Raw genomic sequence first — 17,454 nt, 5'->3', positions numbered from 1 at the left:
ATTTTAAAATGAATAGAAAGAAAGAAATATCTATGATCGATAGCGGCATAATTATTTGGAATTGGTAACATAAATTATTTTTGTCTTCAAGTCCAAAAGAATTAATTCTAGAGTGGAGCGCCGAAATTTTTCACGAACTCAGCAAAATTTGTTATTGAAATAAATAAATAGTAATTTAATTTATCCAGTCATCTCTACTCTCCAAAAAAATTGTTCGCATTGAATACATAGTATATACGAAAACCTATATGTACATTTGCTCTATATTTGATTTGAATGTTTTACATAATTTAGATTTTTACAATGGACGAGTAATTACAAGGCAATTTTTAAAATGATTAGCCATGGTTCTCATAACTTCAAAAATGATTAATTGACTATTCTGTACAACTCTTTGAAGTTCAATGAAAATTACCATGGATGCAGATTTTTAATATTCAAGAATTTGAAAAATTACATGCAGCTAAATTACAAAAAAGAAACAAATGCGTGCTTTGCTCATGTATTAGAGACGAAAAAACATACTATTGTATAGAATGCAGTAAATCTATTTGTGAAAATTTTCGGAGATATATTATTAAAGATTGCTGCCACATATAAAAATTCATCTAAACTACATAGATATTTGAAAGGATATATGTACAATATAGAGTGAAAGTACACTGGAAGTATGTATTTCAATAGATTCTTTTACGTGATTTACGTACATAAGTCACGAAACAGTGCAGCATTTGAAAATCCACAGTAAGATTAAAAAGAATATGTATACGTTTCGAATTACGAATTACGAATTCAAATAAACTATTGTTTTCTATCAATAACGTTCTATTTATAATTTTACAATCAAAAGCTTGCAAGATATCTACTAAAAATCATATTTCAAAAATCGACAAATGTTTTACATCGAGTGTAGTCATTATCGATGTGATTATCGATATGTTAATCTTAAACCTATATGAAGGTAGGCGCAATAAAAGTCGAAGGGTGGGCAGAAAGACTATGGTGAATACGTATTCGCGATAGTAGCTTGAGTATATTGAAATGACAACAAATGATTGATATTATTGGGAATGGTATAATATGAGGTGAAAAAGGGAATATATTCCGGCGCGAACGGGAGCGCACTTTGTTGGTAAGTAGCCCGACAAAGCGTCCCGTTCGTGGAAATGATTGTGTATTTGGGACTTTCATTCAAGGTGCTAGAAAAATTCCCTTCTGAATTCCTGTTGGTGAATGCAGGTTATGTGAGCATCGAAACGCGTCGTTATTCACCGTTTTTATTGCATATTGGCCAGGATGGGCCAGGGTACGGATACATGCACAGATAGGCCTGCTGAAGTTAGCGTCATCAGATTCGTATCTAGGAATCGTACTATCGAGGAAATAGCCCCCAAAAAGGTAAAATCACCGGAGGCATTTAATGGGTTCAATGACCCCTAACTCAAAACAAGTCACTCACTATTTACCTTTATTTGTTAACTTACTACTTTAGTTAGTTAAAGTAATCTTTCTTATTGATGAGATGTAATAATTAGACTGTGGATTTTATGAAAACTAATATTTTTGAGAATATAATTTAAAAAATAGGACTTCTGTGGAACCTCTTTTTCCTACTTAAGCATTATAGAAAGAATTATACATTGGATATTTTCTATATTTTCTCATGTTAGGTGCATTTTGTGCAATTTTACATTTCCAAATTTCCTACAAATACATAAAAATCTGCAGTCTAGTTGTAATTTAAATGAATGAGATTAGTAAAACAATTTGAGTTTGTATTATAATTTGGATATGAAATGTTTGATAATTATGGTTGAGCTATTATCATCAATATTTTAGGAAGTTTTTGTAAAAATTATTTTTTTGTTTGTTAGATAAATGAAATGAAAAGATTATGTATATTCTTAAGTTATTTGTAGTAGATACTTAATCAAATTATGTTTTTAGGAAGTATACACTTGTAAACAACGGGGCTGTGGCAAGACATTTACCAATCAAGATGAATACAAAACACATGAAGCTCTCGAGGCTTTAAAAATTAGGTTTATGTAAGCTGGCTTCATTTATTATAAAAATTGATTATGAAATATTAGGTAATAGTATAGTATATTAATAATTATATTTATAGCTGTCGAGAACCAGGATGTGGAGAAGAACTGTCTGATCCTGGAAGCATGTGGCGCCATTATCAAGAATGGCATAATAATGAAACAAATGTATTTATATGTCCATACACAAATTGTGGATCTTTACATACAACCAGTATCAATCTAGAAGAACATATCGAAAACTGCCATAGACAACCATCAACGTTGCCCACTGAACCAGAAGTAATATGTTTTGAAGATCCTGAAAATGCAATGGATGAGGAAATTGTACAAAGCACAGAGGAATGTTATGAGAAGAGAACAAATGAATCTTTTGGGATAAAAGTATGTCAGTATGATGATAATAATGAGCAAAATCTTCTCAGAAGTGATACTGCACAGCAACAAAAAAATGAGGTTTCTCATGATCAAAATACTGCAAATGATAGTTCAAAAGAAGATTATTCTTCCATTAGTGAATCTTTAAATGAAGCAGGCACATTTTCTATGAATGAAAATTTAATTCTAAATGCAGAGAATTTTCTATCTAAATACGAGAGTAACACAAACAAATGTCCAGAACTGCAAAGTGAACATTCCCAAGAAAAAATAAATGTAGTTTATGTAAATGGTGATATTACCATTACGAAAAATACGAAAAATGAAATGTGCAGTATAAATTCTAGAAATCAAGACCATAGAATTGAACTAGATAATCTAGAAAAGATTTTCAGAAATGAACTTGATCGTGATATTTCAAAATCTGAGGAGAATACTATGGAAACAAACAGTAATTGTTCGGATGATGAAGAATACACTCCAAAGAAGCAACGTATGTCTAGGTACAAGCAAGAAATTTATAAATGTGCGGTTAATGGCTGTGGGAGAAAATACAAATACATATCCCATTATCGTCATCACCAAGATAGTCATAAATTAGCTACCAATACAATTAGTTCAAATTCTAGCAAATCAATACTGAAATTAAAACAAGGGAAAGCCTCAACGGTCAGTTTTTTCTTGTAAGTTTAAAGCTATTAACATCTACAAGTAAAAGCAGTATCTTTTTTAATTCTTTATATGTAAAGACAGATATGTGTTATTCATAATTTTAAATGCTTTGTCAAATTTATTACGTGTGATTTTAAATTCTAGTTTTTATATTGTATCTTTTGCATCTCAGGTAATTACTATTAGTATAAATGTTATCAAAAAATTAATTTCTCTATTTAATTTTATTTTATATTAATTAGATGCAAGATCCCTGGCTGTGGAGCTCAGGTGAGCAATGTAACTGGTTTATGGAAACATTACCAGGACAATCATGCTAATTCAAAACTGCCAATAGTACAAGAAACTGCTAAAAGCAATGAAGTATTTCGGTAAGTTATATTGTCACTTGTTTTTCCTTCACATATTATAAAACTGTACTTATTTACATTTTTGATTAAATATTCTTGAATTTACTGCTAGAAATCTGTTTTGATAGATTATTAAAAGAAAACATGTTTCAGTTGTAAAATACCTGGATGTGAATCGGAGTTTAGTACAACACTAATGCTGTACAAACACTTCACTGAAGTGCATTCAAATGGCATTGGCAATAATGCTAGCACAAATACAAAGACTGGGAATGGGAGTAGTTTTCATTATACTGAAATATTTAAAGATGATACTACTAACCCACAAGCAAATTTTAAGACTGACTTTAAAGCAAAGAATAATATTAATGTAAATGACTGTACGATAAGTACTAATGATCAAAGATCATCATCAGTTGTTAAGAAGGAAACACGGGATTGACTTCAGATAAGTTGGTATCACACGTAAACGTGAAGATAAATAATTGTAGCGGTGAATTAGAGTACTTTACCGGGGCCGCAAACATTCGAATTATAAAGTAAATTATTTTTCCTCCTTCTTCACAAACAGAGATGCGTCTGTCCTTTATTATCCATCTATTTAACTAGTCACTTTTTATTACGCTTTTATTACTGATTTTATGGGGGACGGCCCTCGTTAACTACTCAAATCTTCGTAATTATAACTTTGAATTATAGGAATGCTAAATAGAGAGATAACTCTAGGGTTATCAGAGTTGTTTTTCTATGAATTTTAATTATTTCAGTGAAGATATTATATGATAACAATTTCATAGCTTTCGATGTTGAATTAAATTTCCAGATTTGCTTTTATGTAAATATCTAAAAATTACTAAGAACTTTGTAATACCTAAAATTTACTTCTTGTTTATGAAACGGCATTATATTACAAATTTACAATGAAAAAAATTGAAAAGAAGTATATTTTCAATGTTTTCAAATATATTTTACTGTTATTATTGTAATGAAAAACAACATTACAGCTATTATATACAAAGCAAATATTAAATCAACTCATTTGTAATCTCTGCATTTTAAAAAAAGATATGAAAAACAACTCGAACAAATTTAAAAAGTTAAAACTTAATATTCAATCAATACAACAGTAAATGCGAAGTAAAGATACAATTCCGTAGATTGATAAGCCTAGTGCGGCAAATTTAAAAATAAAATTCTTGAAACAAAAGACCGTTTACTGCAGTAATTTGTGCGCGTGTTAATATAAAACTCTTGACTTTCCATACTAATTTTTACTATTTTATATTATTGTATCATTTTAATGTAATTTATGTTAGATCATGTCGTAGTTATTGTAGTAGATATTGTAGGTAAATAAGCATTACGTAGCATTTTCATTTATATGTCTGTACATTAAAAAATAAAGTGCAATAGTAAGTTAAAAAGGAGGTTCCATTAACTATAGAATACTTTATTATTTCATTAATTGAAATATTTTATTTCTTACACACAAAAGACTGTATATGATATATACATATATTATATATATATAATATAATCTCAATTTGAACAAAATTACCCTCCATACTGCTATCATTATATCTTTCAGTGTGATTTACTATGTTTTTTACGTTGTGGTTTATAAATTTAATCGTTTGGTGTACAGCTCAGAAACAAAATTTTCTTTTAATAATCGTCGATGATTTAAGAACTGCTTTAGGATGTTATGGTGACGCTAAAGCGTATACGCCAAATATAGATCGTTTAGCGACAGGAGCTGCCATTTTTTCTCAAGCATTTGCTCAGGTTAGTATTAAGCTAATAGTAAGAAATTAATATCGAAACTTATACATCAATTAAAAAATGTATATATACATATAGTAACGTCTTTTTAGCAAGCATTGTGTGCACCAAGTAGGAATTCATTTTTAACAAGCCGAAGACCAGATACGCTTCATCTTTATGATTTTTATAGCTACTGGCGAAAAGATATTGGCAACTTTACAACATTGCCCCAACATCTAAAAAATAATGGATATATTACTAAATCAGTGGGAAAAGTTTTTCATCCAGGTTTTTACTTTTTAAGATGCAATATGTGGATATAAATTGTTTTATATCATTTAATATGATTATGGTATGTTTCACAGGAATTAGTTCAAATAATTCTGATGATAGCCCTTATTCATGGTCAGAAACTCCCTTTCATCCATTTACAGAAAGATATAAAGATGCTCCAATGTGTCAAACGAATATGCAGATGCTGCCTGCACAAAATCTTGTAATATTTGTAATATAATGAGTTATTACTTAAAGAGTATTGAGAAGATTGAAAGAGATGATGATACCTAATAACATTATAAATTTTATTTTTCATATTTTAGTTATGTCCAGTTAAAGTTTCATCAATGCCAAATAAAACATTACCAGATATAGAAATATTGAGGGAAGCTAAAACTTTTCTATCTAATCAAGCAGGAAATAGTAGTCCTTTTTTTTTAGCAGTTGGATTTCAGAAACCACACATACCATTTAAATATCCAAAAAAATATTTAAGTATATTTAATTATTATTATTAATTATTATAATCATAGATTTTTAATTAAAGAAATCATTTTTATAAAAAAAATATTTTGCAGAAAACCACCCCTTGCACAAATTTAAAGTACCTAAACCTTATAAATGGTCAAATAATGTTAGTAGTATTGCTTATAATCCTTGGAATGATTTAAGAAAAAGGGAAGATATTGCTGCTTTGAATCTTAAATTTCCATGGGAAAAAATACCAAGTATAGTTAAAGTGATATGTGAAAATTTATTTTCTTGTGTGTAATGCACAAGGATATATGTTTATTTCTTTTTAACTTTTAGAAAGTTTTGCTCGGTTAATTATTCAATCATATTATGCATCTGTAACATATATTGATGATTTAATTGGTACATTAATAAATCATTTGGAAAGGTTGTCAATTCGAGGAAATACTACTATTATATTAATGTCTGACCATGGTGAGTTGAAAAATCTTCCAATTAACTATTATCTAAATTTTTCTATCTTTTAAATTATTATTCATTTTTTTTACAATTAATATTTATATAGGCTGGTCACTAGGAGAGCATGCGTTATGGGCAAAATATAGCAATTATGATGTTGCTTTAAAAGTACCATTGATAGTATCAATACCTGGGCTTACATATGAAAAACTAAAAAAAAATACGAGCGTAAATAATTCGTCAAAAGGGAATCAGATATTTATAGATTCAATAGTAGAATTAGTTGATATTTTTCCAACAATTGCAGATTTAGCAAATATCTCAATACCTATTTGTTCAAGTGAAAGTATGCAAATTACCTGCAGCGAAGGAATTACTTTTATACCACTTATAAGAGCTGCTTTAAAAGACGAGGTATTATTAATTTATAAATTTAAATTTTATAGCTTTAATAATATATAATTGTTGAAACTGTTTATCTTAGACATTTGTAATAATTTATAGTATATAATATTTATAATATAGTATAATTTATAGCTAATATTATGGAAAAAGGCGGCGTTTGCGCAATATCCAAGACCAAGCATTGAACCTTCCATACATCCAAATAGTGATGAACCACGTTTAAAAGAGATTAAAGCAATGGGGTATACTCTAAGGACAAATAAATATCGTTATATAGCATGGTTATCATTTAATCCTGAAACTATGTCACCAAATTGGAACAATATCATTGCAGAGGAATTGTATGATTATAGTTATGACAAGGGTGAAAACCAAAATGTAGCATTTCTTGAAGAATATGCCAAATTAAAGGAAAAATTAAAAATTTTATTGCAACATGGTTGGAGAAATATTTTATCAGCTAAATCTAATTTTTAAATTATAATTATACTTGTTTAATTAATTTATTATCACTTTACATACATTTGCGACTTTAAATCAAATAAACTTCATATTTTAATACATAATTGCAAGCAATATGAAATTTACTTATTTGTTTAATATAAATTTATCATTGAATTAATGTTAAATAAATTATATAGTTCATTAATACTCTATTTAAGTAATCTAAGTCAGTATAAAAGTTTTATGGTTAGTATGAATATACAGTTTATAAACACATATTTGTCTGTGTATATATATATATATATATATATATATATATATATAGTTAAAAGTTTAGCAAATAAAAAATGCCAATGTTCAAGTAATAATTTTATACTAATTACTTATAGCAACAATATTATTCAGTTTCATCAATACTGATACTACCATAATACAAGTATCACATACTAAAAATGTAGATGAAAGTATAAGCGCTTAGGACAATATATCAAAGCATTTTTACACTATATAAAACAATATAAAACTTTACATTGTATAATTTTATTCATTCCTCTTGATTTTTATTTTTGTTATTTACTGTGGTTGATATTACCTGAAATTGTATCAAGTAAATTTTACATTTAATAAATATTTAACTTTAATTTCTTGTTAATGTATCCACGTTACCTCTATAACATCATCATCAACATCTCCAGATCTAATATCAGTAATCCTATAATCTTTCTGTTGATTGGTCAAATTCTTAATTCTATTCGGTACTGAATAAGATGTTTGAGCCATATTGGGTACTGAAGTTAAGTTTGGATTCTAGTATTCATAAATCCTCAGTTAAATTTTATACAAAAAACATGTTTTATATTCGAACGATATCAACGGGAAAATTGTAAGTTATTGAAATACCTGATCGATTATTGAATTTGCGGTATTGTAGAAAGAATGTTGTTCCATGTAATTGTACATATTTGTTAATACATTAGCAGTCATCATTTGTTGGGTTTGTGGTGTTGCATTAGGATACTATAAAATGTAAATTATTATAAGCTAATAAATATGAGCAAACTATTTGAGTTATTGACGAAAAACATCATATTCTTACATCCTTTTGAAGAAGTATTCGAAGTTTTTCATAATCCGTGCCAATACCCAATAGTGGCGGTATCTTATATTGATTTAACATCATATTATTTGGGAACGCCATTGAATATGATGGCATTATTGGTGGTTTTCCTTTCTTTTCCTCTTCATATTCTAACCAAGCTTGCTTTCTTTCTTCCTCATTCAGTTCTTCCTCTGCCTATTATTAAACAAGATTATTAAGAATATTTATTTTAAGACAAGCAGATTACTGTATCATGTAGCTACAAGTTACTTTATTTTCCAAAAGAGAATCATGTTCATGATAGTTCTCCACAAAATTTTTATATTTTAAAAATATTTCTGCTAATAATCTATCTTTAGGCAAATTCAGAGTCGGTTTCTCTCCGTTGTTTCGTTCAAATGTGTACAACTCATTTAAATTTTGATTGCTATAATGACGTTCTATTTGTTGCTCATCGACGACTCTACAAGAAAGTGATAGTTTCGTCACTTGTCGATTGTAGATCTTTTCTTCCATCGTTCCAGCTGCTAGAAATCGATAAACGTAACATGGTTTCTTTTGACCAAATCTGTAAATTATATATATTTCAGTAATTATGAAATCTTATTATTATTGATCACAATGAATTAGAATCACAGGCACAAACCTGTATACACGAAATATACTTTGGACATCATGAGAAGGATTCCAACTTGCGTCAAAAATAATAACACGATTGGCAGCGGTTAAATTAATTCCCAGTCCACCTGCTCTGGTTGAGATTAGGAACAATCTTGCTCTTGTATTTGATGGTTCATTAAATATTCTGCACCATGCGTTTCTATTTTCAGCGGATGTTTGACCATCCATCCGAAAGTAGTCCAACCCCAATGACCAACTTCCAGTATGTCCATCTATATATTCCAAATTTCCACCGTTTTGTGTTGTATTATCGATTTTTTCAAGAAACTGCTCGATTAGAGATAATGAATACAACGATTGTGAAAATACCAAGCTAAAATAATTAAGCAATTTTTAAAGATAGTATGTAAATTATTGTAGACTTTTCTAAAAGTAATATAAAAAGCATACACTTTGTCTCCGATTTGTTCACATTCCTTCAGGATTCCAAAAAGAAGTATCAATTTGGAAGAAACTCTCATATCTTCAAAATGTTCAAGTTTAACAAACTTTAACCACCATTCCTCTTCTTTCTTTTCAGGTTCTTCAGGAATTATTTCAGCTTCTACATATAAAATAAAAACAATATATATATATATATATATTTTATAACATATTAGTTTAACGTAAATATAATCTTACCTGGTCTATTATTTTTTGAATTAGTTCTTATATTTTTTGTAACATTTGTATCAATGGTTACAATATCATCATCTTCTTCAGTACTCATACTGGTCGTAGTCTCTATTTCGGCATCGTCAATAAAGTCTTTTAAAGAACCCTCCGAATCACTGATTTCGAATTTTTTTTCATTTATCTTTTCTATCTTTTCTGCATTCATTCGCAAAACCAAGGGATGTGTCCATATTCTTTGTAATGATTGAAAATCTGCGAAAAGAGATCCATTGGCATTGCGTATTCGCCTGAAATAAAAAATATATATTAAATTTTGAAATTTCATTAAAAAGTCATTTCACATACCTTGCAAAATTATCCAAATAATGTTGATACATATTAATTTGTATTTCAGTTAGACTGACAAAAATTACATATTCCTGTTTTGGTGGTAAAAATGGTGTTAGTACAGAATAATCAAACCTTTGTACACAGCCCTTTAACATCTTATGTAAAACGTATGCTCGTTTTTTCATTAATGTAACATCATATTCGGTAGAATCATCAAATTGACCATTAGTTATTGGATTCCCAAATCTGTTTAAAAATTCTTTCTTCGTTCCTAAAAGATTTGGCTTTACAAACTGTACCATACAGTGATCTGTAATATATCAGTTACAAATGTTTAATCAAATGAATACTGAATTATTTATATATATACTTATTTAATATTGTTCAAGTTTTACATTCTATCAAATTATTTTGGAGTGGTGTTCCTGTAAGTACAATTCTCCGTAATGTTTTAATCTGTTTCATTGATTTACTGAGAGCAGTATCCTCATTTTTTAGTAAATGTCCTTCATCGCAAACTACGACGTCTGGACCAGGATTTATTAAGTACTGTAAAACTGCTTCTTTGATATTCTTTCTCATTTTATTATTTGTGCCACTTAAATTCCTAAACATTTCATAACCAATAATGAGTACACCACCAGTTCTTTGCCAGCTTTCCAATTGAAACTTTCGTTCTATATTTTTCCTTAATCTTTAACAAATTTATCAACAATTATTATATGACCATTTGTTCATCATTATCTTAAATGTACTTGTAAATATATTTATGGAACTTACTTAGTCATTTCGTAAATCTCGATGTCATGTTCTATATCCTTTAACCAATTCGTAAATTCATTTACCCAATTAAGTACCGTGCTCAAGGGACAAACGATCATAATTGTTTTAACACCAGTTTTTTCATGTGTTAAAAGTGTATGACCCAAGGCAATTACTTGAAGAGTTTTACCTAGACCCATACAATGTGCAATTATACATCCAGATCCGCTAGAAGAATTTACTCTTTCCAATGATTCAAAGCATGCGTCCCACATGAATTTTATTCCCTCAGCTTGATGGGGTTTTAAACGCTTTACTAAATTTTCATGGACAGTCACCAATTCCTCTTTTGTTTCAGGATCAAAATCCAATACCAACTTATCTACTTTTTCTTCGCCAGCCAATCTTGCTTCATACATCTCATTGTACTATAATACAAAATAAAGAAATGCTTTTTCTTCGTTCTTATGGAACAGAAAATTAGTTAAGAATTAATTAAAAATATGTACCAATTTTTGTCTCTCAGCAATACGTTTAAGTCTTTCTTCCTCTTCTTTGGCAGCTTGCTTAGTATCACTTGTAACTTGCTTATCTTTCATTACTTTTCGGATATTTTTACGACCTTTTTTTCCAGGTGTTCCTTGAGAATTCGTAATATCAAGGTCCTTATCGCTATTTTCATCACTATTACTGGAAATATTTTTAATGCGTCTTCTCTTTGGTTTGGTTCTAGGAATTCATAAGGAATATATATGTATAGGAATGTAAAAACCAACATAGAAAATTACTATAAATTTTTTTATACGATTTTTTATAGAAATTGATAGCTTCATATAAAAGGAAAGCATTAAAATAAATCATAGAAAAATATACAATAACTTGCGAAAATTTTAAGCTACTTATCAGACGAAAATGTTATTTGTTTAAATGTTATTTTATAAATGAAAGTAAGAATATACTAAGAATATTATTTTATCTTTGTTGTTATTTCTAAGAAAATATGTAATTGTAGAATTGGCAATTAGTTTAAAAAATATATAAAAATAGTCTTAAATAATTAATATTTGCTCAGCATAAATAATCTTTTGCTCAGTAGCAGTAGTTTTTTTGGATTTATAAAATAATTTTTTAATAAATTCAGCACTATATTACTTTAGTAGAATGGTACCTCAAAAATTTTTCTTTTTGAATGTTCTTTTTTCCTTGACCTGTTAAAAAATATCTACACTAGAACATTGAACAATTTTCAAACATTTCTAAATCATGTAAAACTGTAAGTGAATAACACAATGAAAGAAATGTTTAAAAATTAATTTTCATATAGTAATCTGTGAGCAACCTCTACACATATGTATTTAATTACTGTTTAATTTACATATGTAATTTAATTGCTGTTACGAAATCAGTCATCAGAAACACTGATGGTATAAAGCTTTGTATAGTATAGTATAGTATATAAAAGTAGCTATTATAAAAAATACCTTTTCTCTATAATCGAAGAGTCAGAACCAGATGATTTATGTATCTTACGTTTACGCATCTTTTTTGGTTTTCCTACTGAAGAATCACTATCTGAAGACATATTATCTTCTGACATGGCAGATTTATTTGATTTTGTATCAGAATTTATCACCTGCAGATCTGAATCAGAATCTATAATCTGTCTACGATTTCTTCTTTCGCGTTTTACAACTTTGATAGCTGAATGTCCGCTATTTCAAAAAATACCATGGTTTATTTAATATATTACATGGTTTATTTATTAATTAACCATGTTAAATAACTCACATATAACTTTCTTCTGCCTTTTCTGTCTCTTTTTGTTTCTTATTCCATTTTTCTCTTGCAACATCAGAATCTGAGTCAGAGGAGAGCTTCATTGTTAATAGTTTATTTCGCCTCCATTTATTTTTCTTCCATTTGTCATCATTTTCCTAAGTATAATTGAATTAATCAATATCTTAATCTAAAACAAATTAATTGTCATCTTAATTGTTACCTTATCACTACTCTTTTTTACAACTTTTTGAGTTGATCGTTTTGAAAGATCCTTTGATTTGGTTTTACTTTTGTCCTCCTCACTGTTACTGTTTTCAGAAGTAGATTCTTTTCGTTCACCTGAAATAAGATATATAAAATTTAATTTTATAAATAAATTTAATATGTAATGCTAATAAACAAGAAATGACATTAAATTTAGAAGAAGCTAGTCTAATATTTACCAATATCTGAGTCGGAAGAATATAAAAGAGCTTTCTTAGTAACTGCATCTGCTTCCAACATTAATTCCCTATTAGTTTGGAAATGAGCTTGTATTTTTGCGATTGAAATATCATTGTTAATATCAGAATCTTCCCCTATATTTTCAATTATATCAGAATCTTCCTCTGCATTTTCGTTTTTCAAATGATTCAATAGGGAATCTTCAATTTCCTTTACTTTAGTCTTTTTTGCTTTTCTAGATAAAGAACTTCGTGTCGAGCCAAAAGTATTTTTACGATTGTTTTGTAACCTATCCAAATTAATTAGACTGCAAAAATAAGTATATATATAAGTAAATATATAAAAGTTTTATCGCAAGTAATGAAAAATAATTTTTTGTTTTGTACCTTCTAAGCTCTTTATTCTCTAAATATTGTCGAGATTTTTCTAACGCATTCTTATACTTTTTGAGAGCATTTTCTGATAATTTTTCAACAACAACTTTACAAAACATTTTTAATTTTTTATCTGACCCAGCATAACTTATTTTAGGTAAACATGCTGGTTCTCTAGAATCCAATGCTTTTTTGTCTTTTGTAAGATTTTTATCTTCATCTTTATTTTTCTTTGAAGAAGTATTTATTATTAGTGGTTTCAATTTAATATCATTATCAGAACTTGAATTTTCACTACTGTCACTGGAATAATGTTTCTTACTTAAACTTTCTTTTTTATCACAAGGACTCATAGAATCATCTGAATTTGACTCAAGAAGTGCACGTTTAGCACAAACTTCTTCATTAAAGAGTTCCTCAAGTTTGTCTATTAAATTTGACTCAAGAAGTGCACGTTTAGCACAAGCTTCTTCACTAAAGAGTTCATCAAGTTTGCCTAATAAATTATTTTCATGAATAGAATTACTTTGTGTCTTATCTTTTTCTTCTTTTTTATCACATTTTATCTTTTTCGATTGCGATACGTCTTTCTCTTCGAAACTATCATTTGTGCTGAAACTTTCAATAAATTTTTCATTCAGTGATTCATCATTTGTGGGTGTTTCTGAGTCCGATTCTAACATTGCCCTCTTAGCTTGTTCTTCGGCATCAATATCATTTAAAACGTCATTTTTCTTTCCTTCGGTTGATTCTACAATTTCATCAGAAAAAACTAATTTAGATTTTGCATTTTCAATTTTAGTAGGGCACGAGTTTTTATCTGTAAGTTTTGTACCTAATTTTTCATTTGTGAAAGAGTTTTTATCTTTATTATCATTATTTTTTTTAAGTTCTTTTAATTGTAAACCATTTTCATTCCTACATTCATCTCTTGCTTCTATCAAATCATTAATGTCTATATCTTCAGCTGTATCTTCAAATATATCATCTATGGATTCGTTCATAGCATGTTCATTTGTAGATATCTGATATTCTTTAGACGTCTTCTCATTTGCATCAATTACTTTCAAATCATCTCTTGCATAAGTTTTATCTTCCTTTTTGTTGTCTAAGATGGAAGAGATAATTTGATCACTCTTTTCATTGTCACCTATTAATTTTTCTGAAACTTTAGTTAATGTATTGTTTGTTTTGTTTTTATCAACGTTTATTTTCGTATTATTTGTTCCTTCATCAGAAAATATTTCTTCATTATCACATTCAGAAACTGCGCTTGCTGCATTCGAGCTGTTCTTGGATTTATTGGATTTTTCTGTATCCTCCCTCTCTTTTGCTATTTCATTATCGCTTAAAGAACAGTCCTCATGAGCTATGCTTTGTACTTTATGACTTTTACTCCATTCTTCATAAAAATTTGTTAATTCTTCTTTTTGTGCATTAAGTTCCATTTTAAGATTGTTGATCACATCTTTTGATTTTTCTATAACATTAAACGCTGATTCTTGGTATGTTAATTCTTTCTTAAAATATTTCCATTTTACATGTTCCATCTGTATTTCATATTCTGAACAAATTGCCTTAAATTGATTAAAAATTTTCACAACATGAGACTTGAACTGTAAGCTTTGTTCTTTACTGATTCTAGTCTTTTTTATTAACTGTGATGTGGATTCTTGATTTGACTCAGTGGATATTACTCGATCCTTTCCAGTTTTTTTCATGAGACTCAAACCACTAAGAGAAATTTTTGATTTTCGGAATTCTTTGTCAGAACTAGAGTCTGCCTCTTCCTTATATAAGTTGAGATCTTTTTGTTTTGACTTTAATGATGAATGTCTTTTTGTCTTCTTTTCAGCAGATTTCTCATAAATTGCATCATCTGAATCACTAGAAACTGAATTTCTGGTTTTATTCTTTTCTTTTCTTATATTATTAGAATCAACTTTCTTATTTCTCATAATCTTTTTGTGCCCATCATTTTTTAAATGTTCCTTGCCTTTCTTTTGTTTATGATGAGCATTTTCACTCTCCTCCTCAGAGGATTCTCTTCTAGACCTTCTTGCTTGTTTCGGTCTGTTAATGCCATCTTCATCAGATGACCTTTCAATTGAATTATCACCTAGGAATTAATTAAAGATAATTTTTCTGAATCAGAATTACAATTTTAACTTACTGTAATAAACATTTCTAATTTCCTTCTACAATAGACTTCTTCTATTCATCTTACGTGAATTTCCAAATTTATAAAAGAAAGGTCGTACATCTTCCGGAGTACTGGAATCATTGTCACATAATGACTGTATTGATTTTTTCACTTCTTCCACTCTTGCAAGCCGTTCTTTCATATATACTCTGTTTTTAGTGTCTCTTCTGAAATCAAATATGTGCTTTTAAATTATTATATTATTATTACATTCTGAATATGTTACACAAAAACAGAAATTATATTAATTATACTACATAATTAATTTCACATAATTTCCCACTAAAACTATGCAGAATTAACATATAAGAGTTTATTTTTTACTTTGTATATACTTACTTAAACAAAGAAGACATAGTGATTGACAAAATAATTCTCTATTTCCAAAAGGATCTTGAATTAAGTATAAAACATTTTTATTTTCCAATTTCAGAACCCAAAATGTCAGATTAAACTTGTTATATATGTTTCTGGAAACATAAATTTCTATTTTAACACTTGTGAATTAAAAGAATTTTTATTAATGTCATATCACCTACACTATTATGTCATATTATCTTGTCTATTCTGGTTTTATTAACCATTCAGATTACTTTAACAAATTCACAATCCCCTGTCCCATGTATGGGTCAGTGTATTCTCAACTCACAAGTCCGTTGACCCATCCATGGGTTGGGAATGAAACGAAATGAAAATGGTTAGAAATGAAAATGGGTTAGAAACATTAGAAATCATATAACTCTTGATATAGGAATACCTTGTGTTTGAATTTCTGTGTAGATAATTAAATTGTAAATGTTTTACATGCAAGGAATAATTCAAATGAATATTCTAACAAAAATTATTGGGGAAACAAAAATTATTTTAACTAATTAATTGTTTTGAAGCAATTAATGCAAAATGCATGCATATCGCTTTCTTAGATATATGGAGAGGAACTATATCTTTCTAATTGCATATTATAGCAATAATAAACAAAGAAGATAAAGTACTTGTAACATGTACTTTCTATTTGGTCCTTCTCAAAATTGTATCTGTAAAAAATAGTCATAGAATTAAAATAATAGAAAAATATTAAAAATGCACATTACAAGATCTTTTATTTTATTAATTCATGTATTTTCTCTCTATGTATTCCACTTCTATTCTAAATTCTAACCAATATTACTCTTTAATTAAATATTCAATAATTTTAAAATCAATTAAAGTCATCATACAAATGTTTAGCATATTATTTGTAACAAAAATATCGAGCAATCACTTATAAATAAAAGTTGATGTAATTTGCAACTCTGTTTTTCCACTATGCGTATATTAGGTATGTAAAATTGTTTTAATCTCAAAAACGAAAAATTGTTACTGTTTTATTTTTATAACATCGAAAGTAATTACATTTACGACAATATGACTTTTTTGTTCTGCAAATGAGTGCATAATCGCTATTGTCATTTTTACACATTGATTCTTTAATATTAAAATAAAGTTAAAAATTTGTATTTTTAACTATTTATTATTTACTTATTAACTATTTCACAGGTTCATATTTACATATGTATAAATTTAAATCATAACAAACTGGTTAAACAACATGGAGAGACTTTTTTCACCTGACATTCTTTTATAAATCATCTCAAACTTTCACATATTATTATATTTAAATTAATAAAAAGTATAATATTTAAATGAAAAAATACACGTAGGAATGTAATAACTCTGATAATAATTACTTGAAATTTATATGTATGGTCTTACTGAATAAACTGCCCCCTGGTAGTAGGACATCAAACTATATTTAAGTATGTCAAATATAAATTAATTTTTAATTTCTATACATGTTTTTTATAACAAATATGAAAATATTGTTACTTACATATTACAAATAAATAGGATATCAACA

The 17,454-nt window shown here is 28.0% G+C and overlaps 3 protein-coding genes across 10 annotated transcripts; 2 read left to right on the top strand and 1 right to left on the bottom strand.

Annotated features, from left to right (window-relative positions):
• The first annotated feature begins 972 nt into the window (after positions 1–972).
• On the top strand, positions 973–4,237 carry LOC138187184 (putative uncharacterized protein DDB_G0267716). 3 transcript variants are annotated; one of them, XM_069127705.1, is made up of 6 exons: positions 973–1,132; positions 1,197–1,398; positions 1,948–2,048; positions 2,129–2,929; positions 3,341–3,469; positions 3,602–4,237. In XM_069127705.1, exons 2-6 carry the CDS (start codon positions 1,297–1,299, stop codon positions 3,888–3,890), a joined length of 1,422 nt encoding a protein of 473 aa, XP_068983806.1. In that variant the 5' UTR covers positions 973–1,132; positions 1,197–1,296; the 3' UTR covers positions 3,891–4,237. The 3 variants fall into 3 exon arrangements, with proteins under 3 accessions (XP_068983806.1, XP_068983805.1, XP_068983804.1); XM_069127704.1 differs by having other exon boundaries at positions 974–1,132; positions 1,240–1,398; positions 2,129–3,109; XM_069127703.1 differs by having other exon boundaries at positions 974–1,132; positions 2,129–3,109.
• Positions 4,238–4,963: 726 nt separating this feature from the next.
• Positions 4,964–7,533, top strand: Ids (iduronate 2-sulfatase). Of its 2 annotated transcripts, none has more exons than XM_069127701.1 (8): positions 4,964–5,233; positions 5,323–5,500; positions 5,578–5,717; positions 5,812–5,983; positions 6,067–6,216; positions 6,299–6,436; positions 6,528–6,835; positions 6,959–7,533. In XM_069127701.1, the coding sequence occupies exons 1-8, from the start codon at positions 5,048–5,050 to the stop codon at positions 7,301–7,303; spliced, it is 1,617 nt and encodes a 538-aa protein (XP_068983802.1). In that variant the 5' UTR covers positions 4,964–5,047; the 3' UTR covers positions 7,304–7,533. The 2 variants fall into 2 exon arrangements, with proteins under 2 accessions (XP_068983802.1, XP_068983803.1); XM_069127702.1 differs by having other exon boundaries at positions 5,578–5,708; positions 6,959–7,528.
• A 37-nt stretch (positions 7,534–7,570) lies between these two features.
• On the bottom strand, positions 7,571–17,296 carry LOC138187180 (transcriptional regulator ATRX homolog). Of its 5 annotated transcripts, XM_069127690.1 has the most exons (21): positions 17,156–17,277; positions 16,563–16,591; positions 15,897–16,027; positions 15,582–15,724; positions 13,367–15,473; positions 12,980–13,287; positions 12,757–12,875; positions 12,546–12,691; positions 12,239–12,469; positions 11,267–11,486; positions 10,776–11,185; positions 10,391–10,689; positions 10,011–10,305; positions 9,672–9,952; positions 9,441–9,594; positions 9,016–9,363; positions 8,640–8,937; positions 8,367–8,564; positions 8,171–8,287; positions 7,937–8,077; positions 7,571–7,862 (listed from the first exon to the last, which is right to left on the bottom strand). In XM_069127690.1, exons 3-21 carry the CDS (start codon positions 15,911–15,913, stop codon positions 7,815–7,817), a joined length of 5,880 nt encoding a protein of 1,959 aa, XP_068983791.1. In that variant the 5' UTR covers positions 15,914–16,027; positions 16,563–16,591; positions 17,156–17,277; the 3' UTR covers positions 7,571–7,814. The 5 variants fall into 5 exon arrangements, with proteins under 5 accessions (XP_068983791.1, XP_068983794.1, XP_068983790.1 ...); XM_069127693.1 differs by lacking the exon at positions 16,563–16,591 and having other exon boundaries at positions 7,571–7,846; positions 17,156–17,296; XM_069127689.1 differs by lacking the exon at positions 16,563–16,591 and having other exon boundaries at positions 17,156–17,295.
• Positions 17,297–17,454: the final 158 nt, after the last annotated feature.

Source organism: Bombus flavifrons, chromosome 14 (assembly GCF_040668555.2).
Source record: "Bombus flavifrons isolate JBK064 chromosome 14, iyBomFlav1_principal, whole genome shotgun sequence".
Classification (NCBI taxonomy): domain Eukaryota; kingdom Metazoa; phylum Arthropoda; class Insecta; order Hymenoptera; family Apidae; genus Bombus; species Bombus flavifrons.
This window is presented reverse-complemented; position numbering and strand designations above follow the sequence as displayed.

Bases quoted from the DNA above. Each gene is read 5' to 3' on its own strand.
- LOC138187184 (XM_069127704.1), top strand. From the start codon at position 1,297: ATGGGCCAGGGTACGGATACATGCACAGATAGGCCTGCTGAAGTTAGC. The intron at 3,110-3,340 runs GTAAGTTTAAAG...TATATTAATTAG, and splicing joins TCAACGGTCAGTTTTTTCTT to ATGCAAGATCCCTGGCTGTG. The intron at 3,470-3,601 runs GTAAGTTATATT...AACATGTTTCAG, and splicing joins AAAAGCAATGAAGTATTTCG to TTGTAAAATACCTGGATGTG.
- LOC138187180 (XM_069127689.1), bottom strand. The intron at 9,595-9,671 runs GTAAGATTATAT...TTTTATATGTAG, and splicing joins TTCAAAAAATAATAGACCAG to AAGCTGAAATAATTCCTGAA. The intron at 8,565-8,639 runs GTAACTTGTAGC...GTTTAATAATAG, and splicing joins ATTCTCTTTTGGAAAATAAA to GCAGAGGAAGAACTGAATGA.
- Ids (XM_069127701.1), top strand. From the start codon at position 5,048: ATGTTTTTTACGTTGTGGTTTATAAATTTAATCGTTTGGTGTACAGCT. The intron at 5,501-5,577 runs GTTTTTACTTTT...TATGTTTCACAG, and splicing joins GGGAAAAGTTTTTCATCCAG to GAATTAGTTCAAATAATTCT. The intron at 5,718-5,811 runs GTAATATAATGA...TTCATATTTTAG, and splicing joins CACAAAATCTTGTAATATTT to TTATGTCCAGTTAAAGTTTC.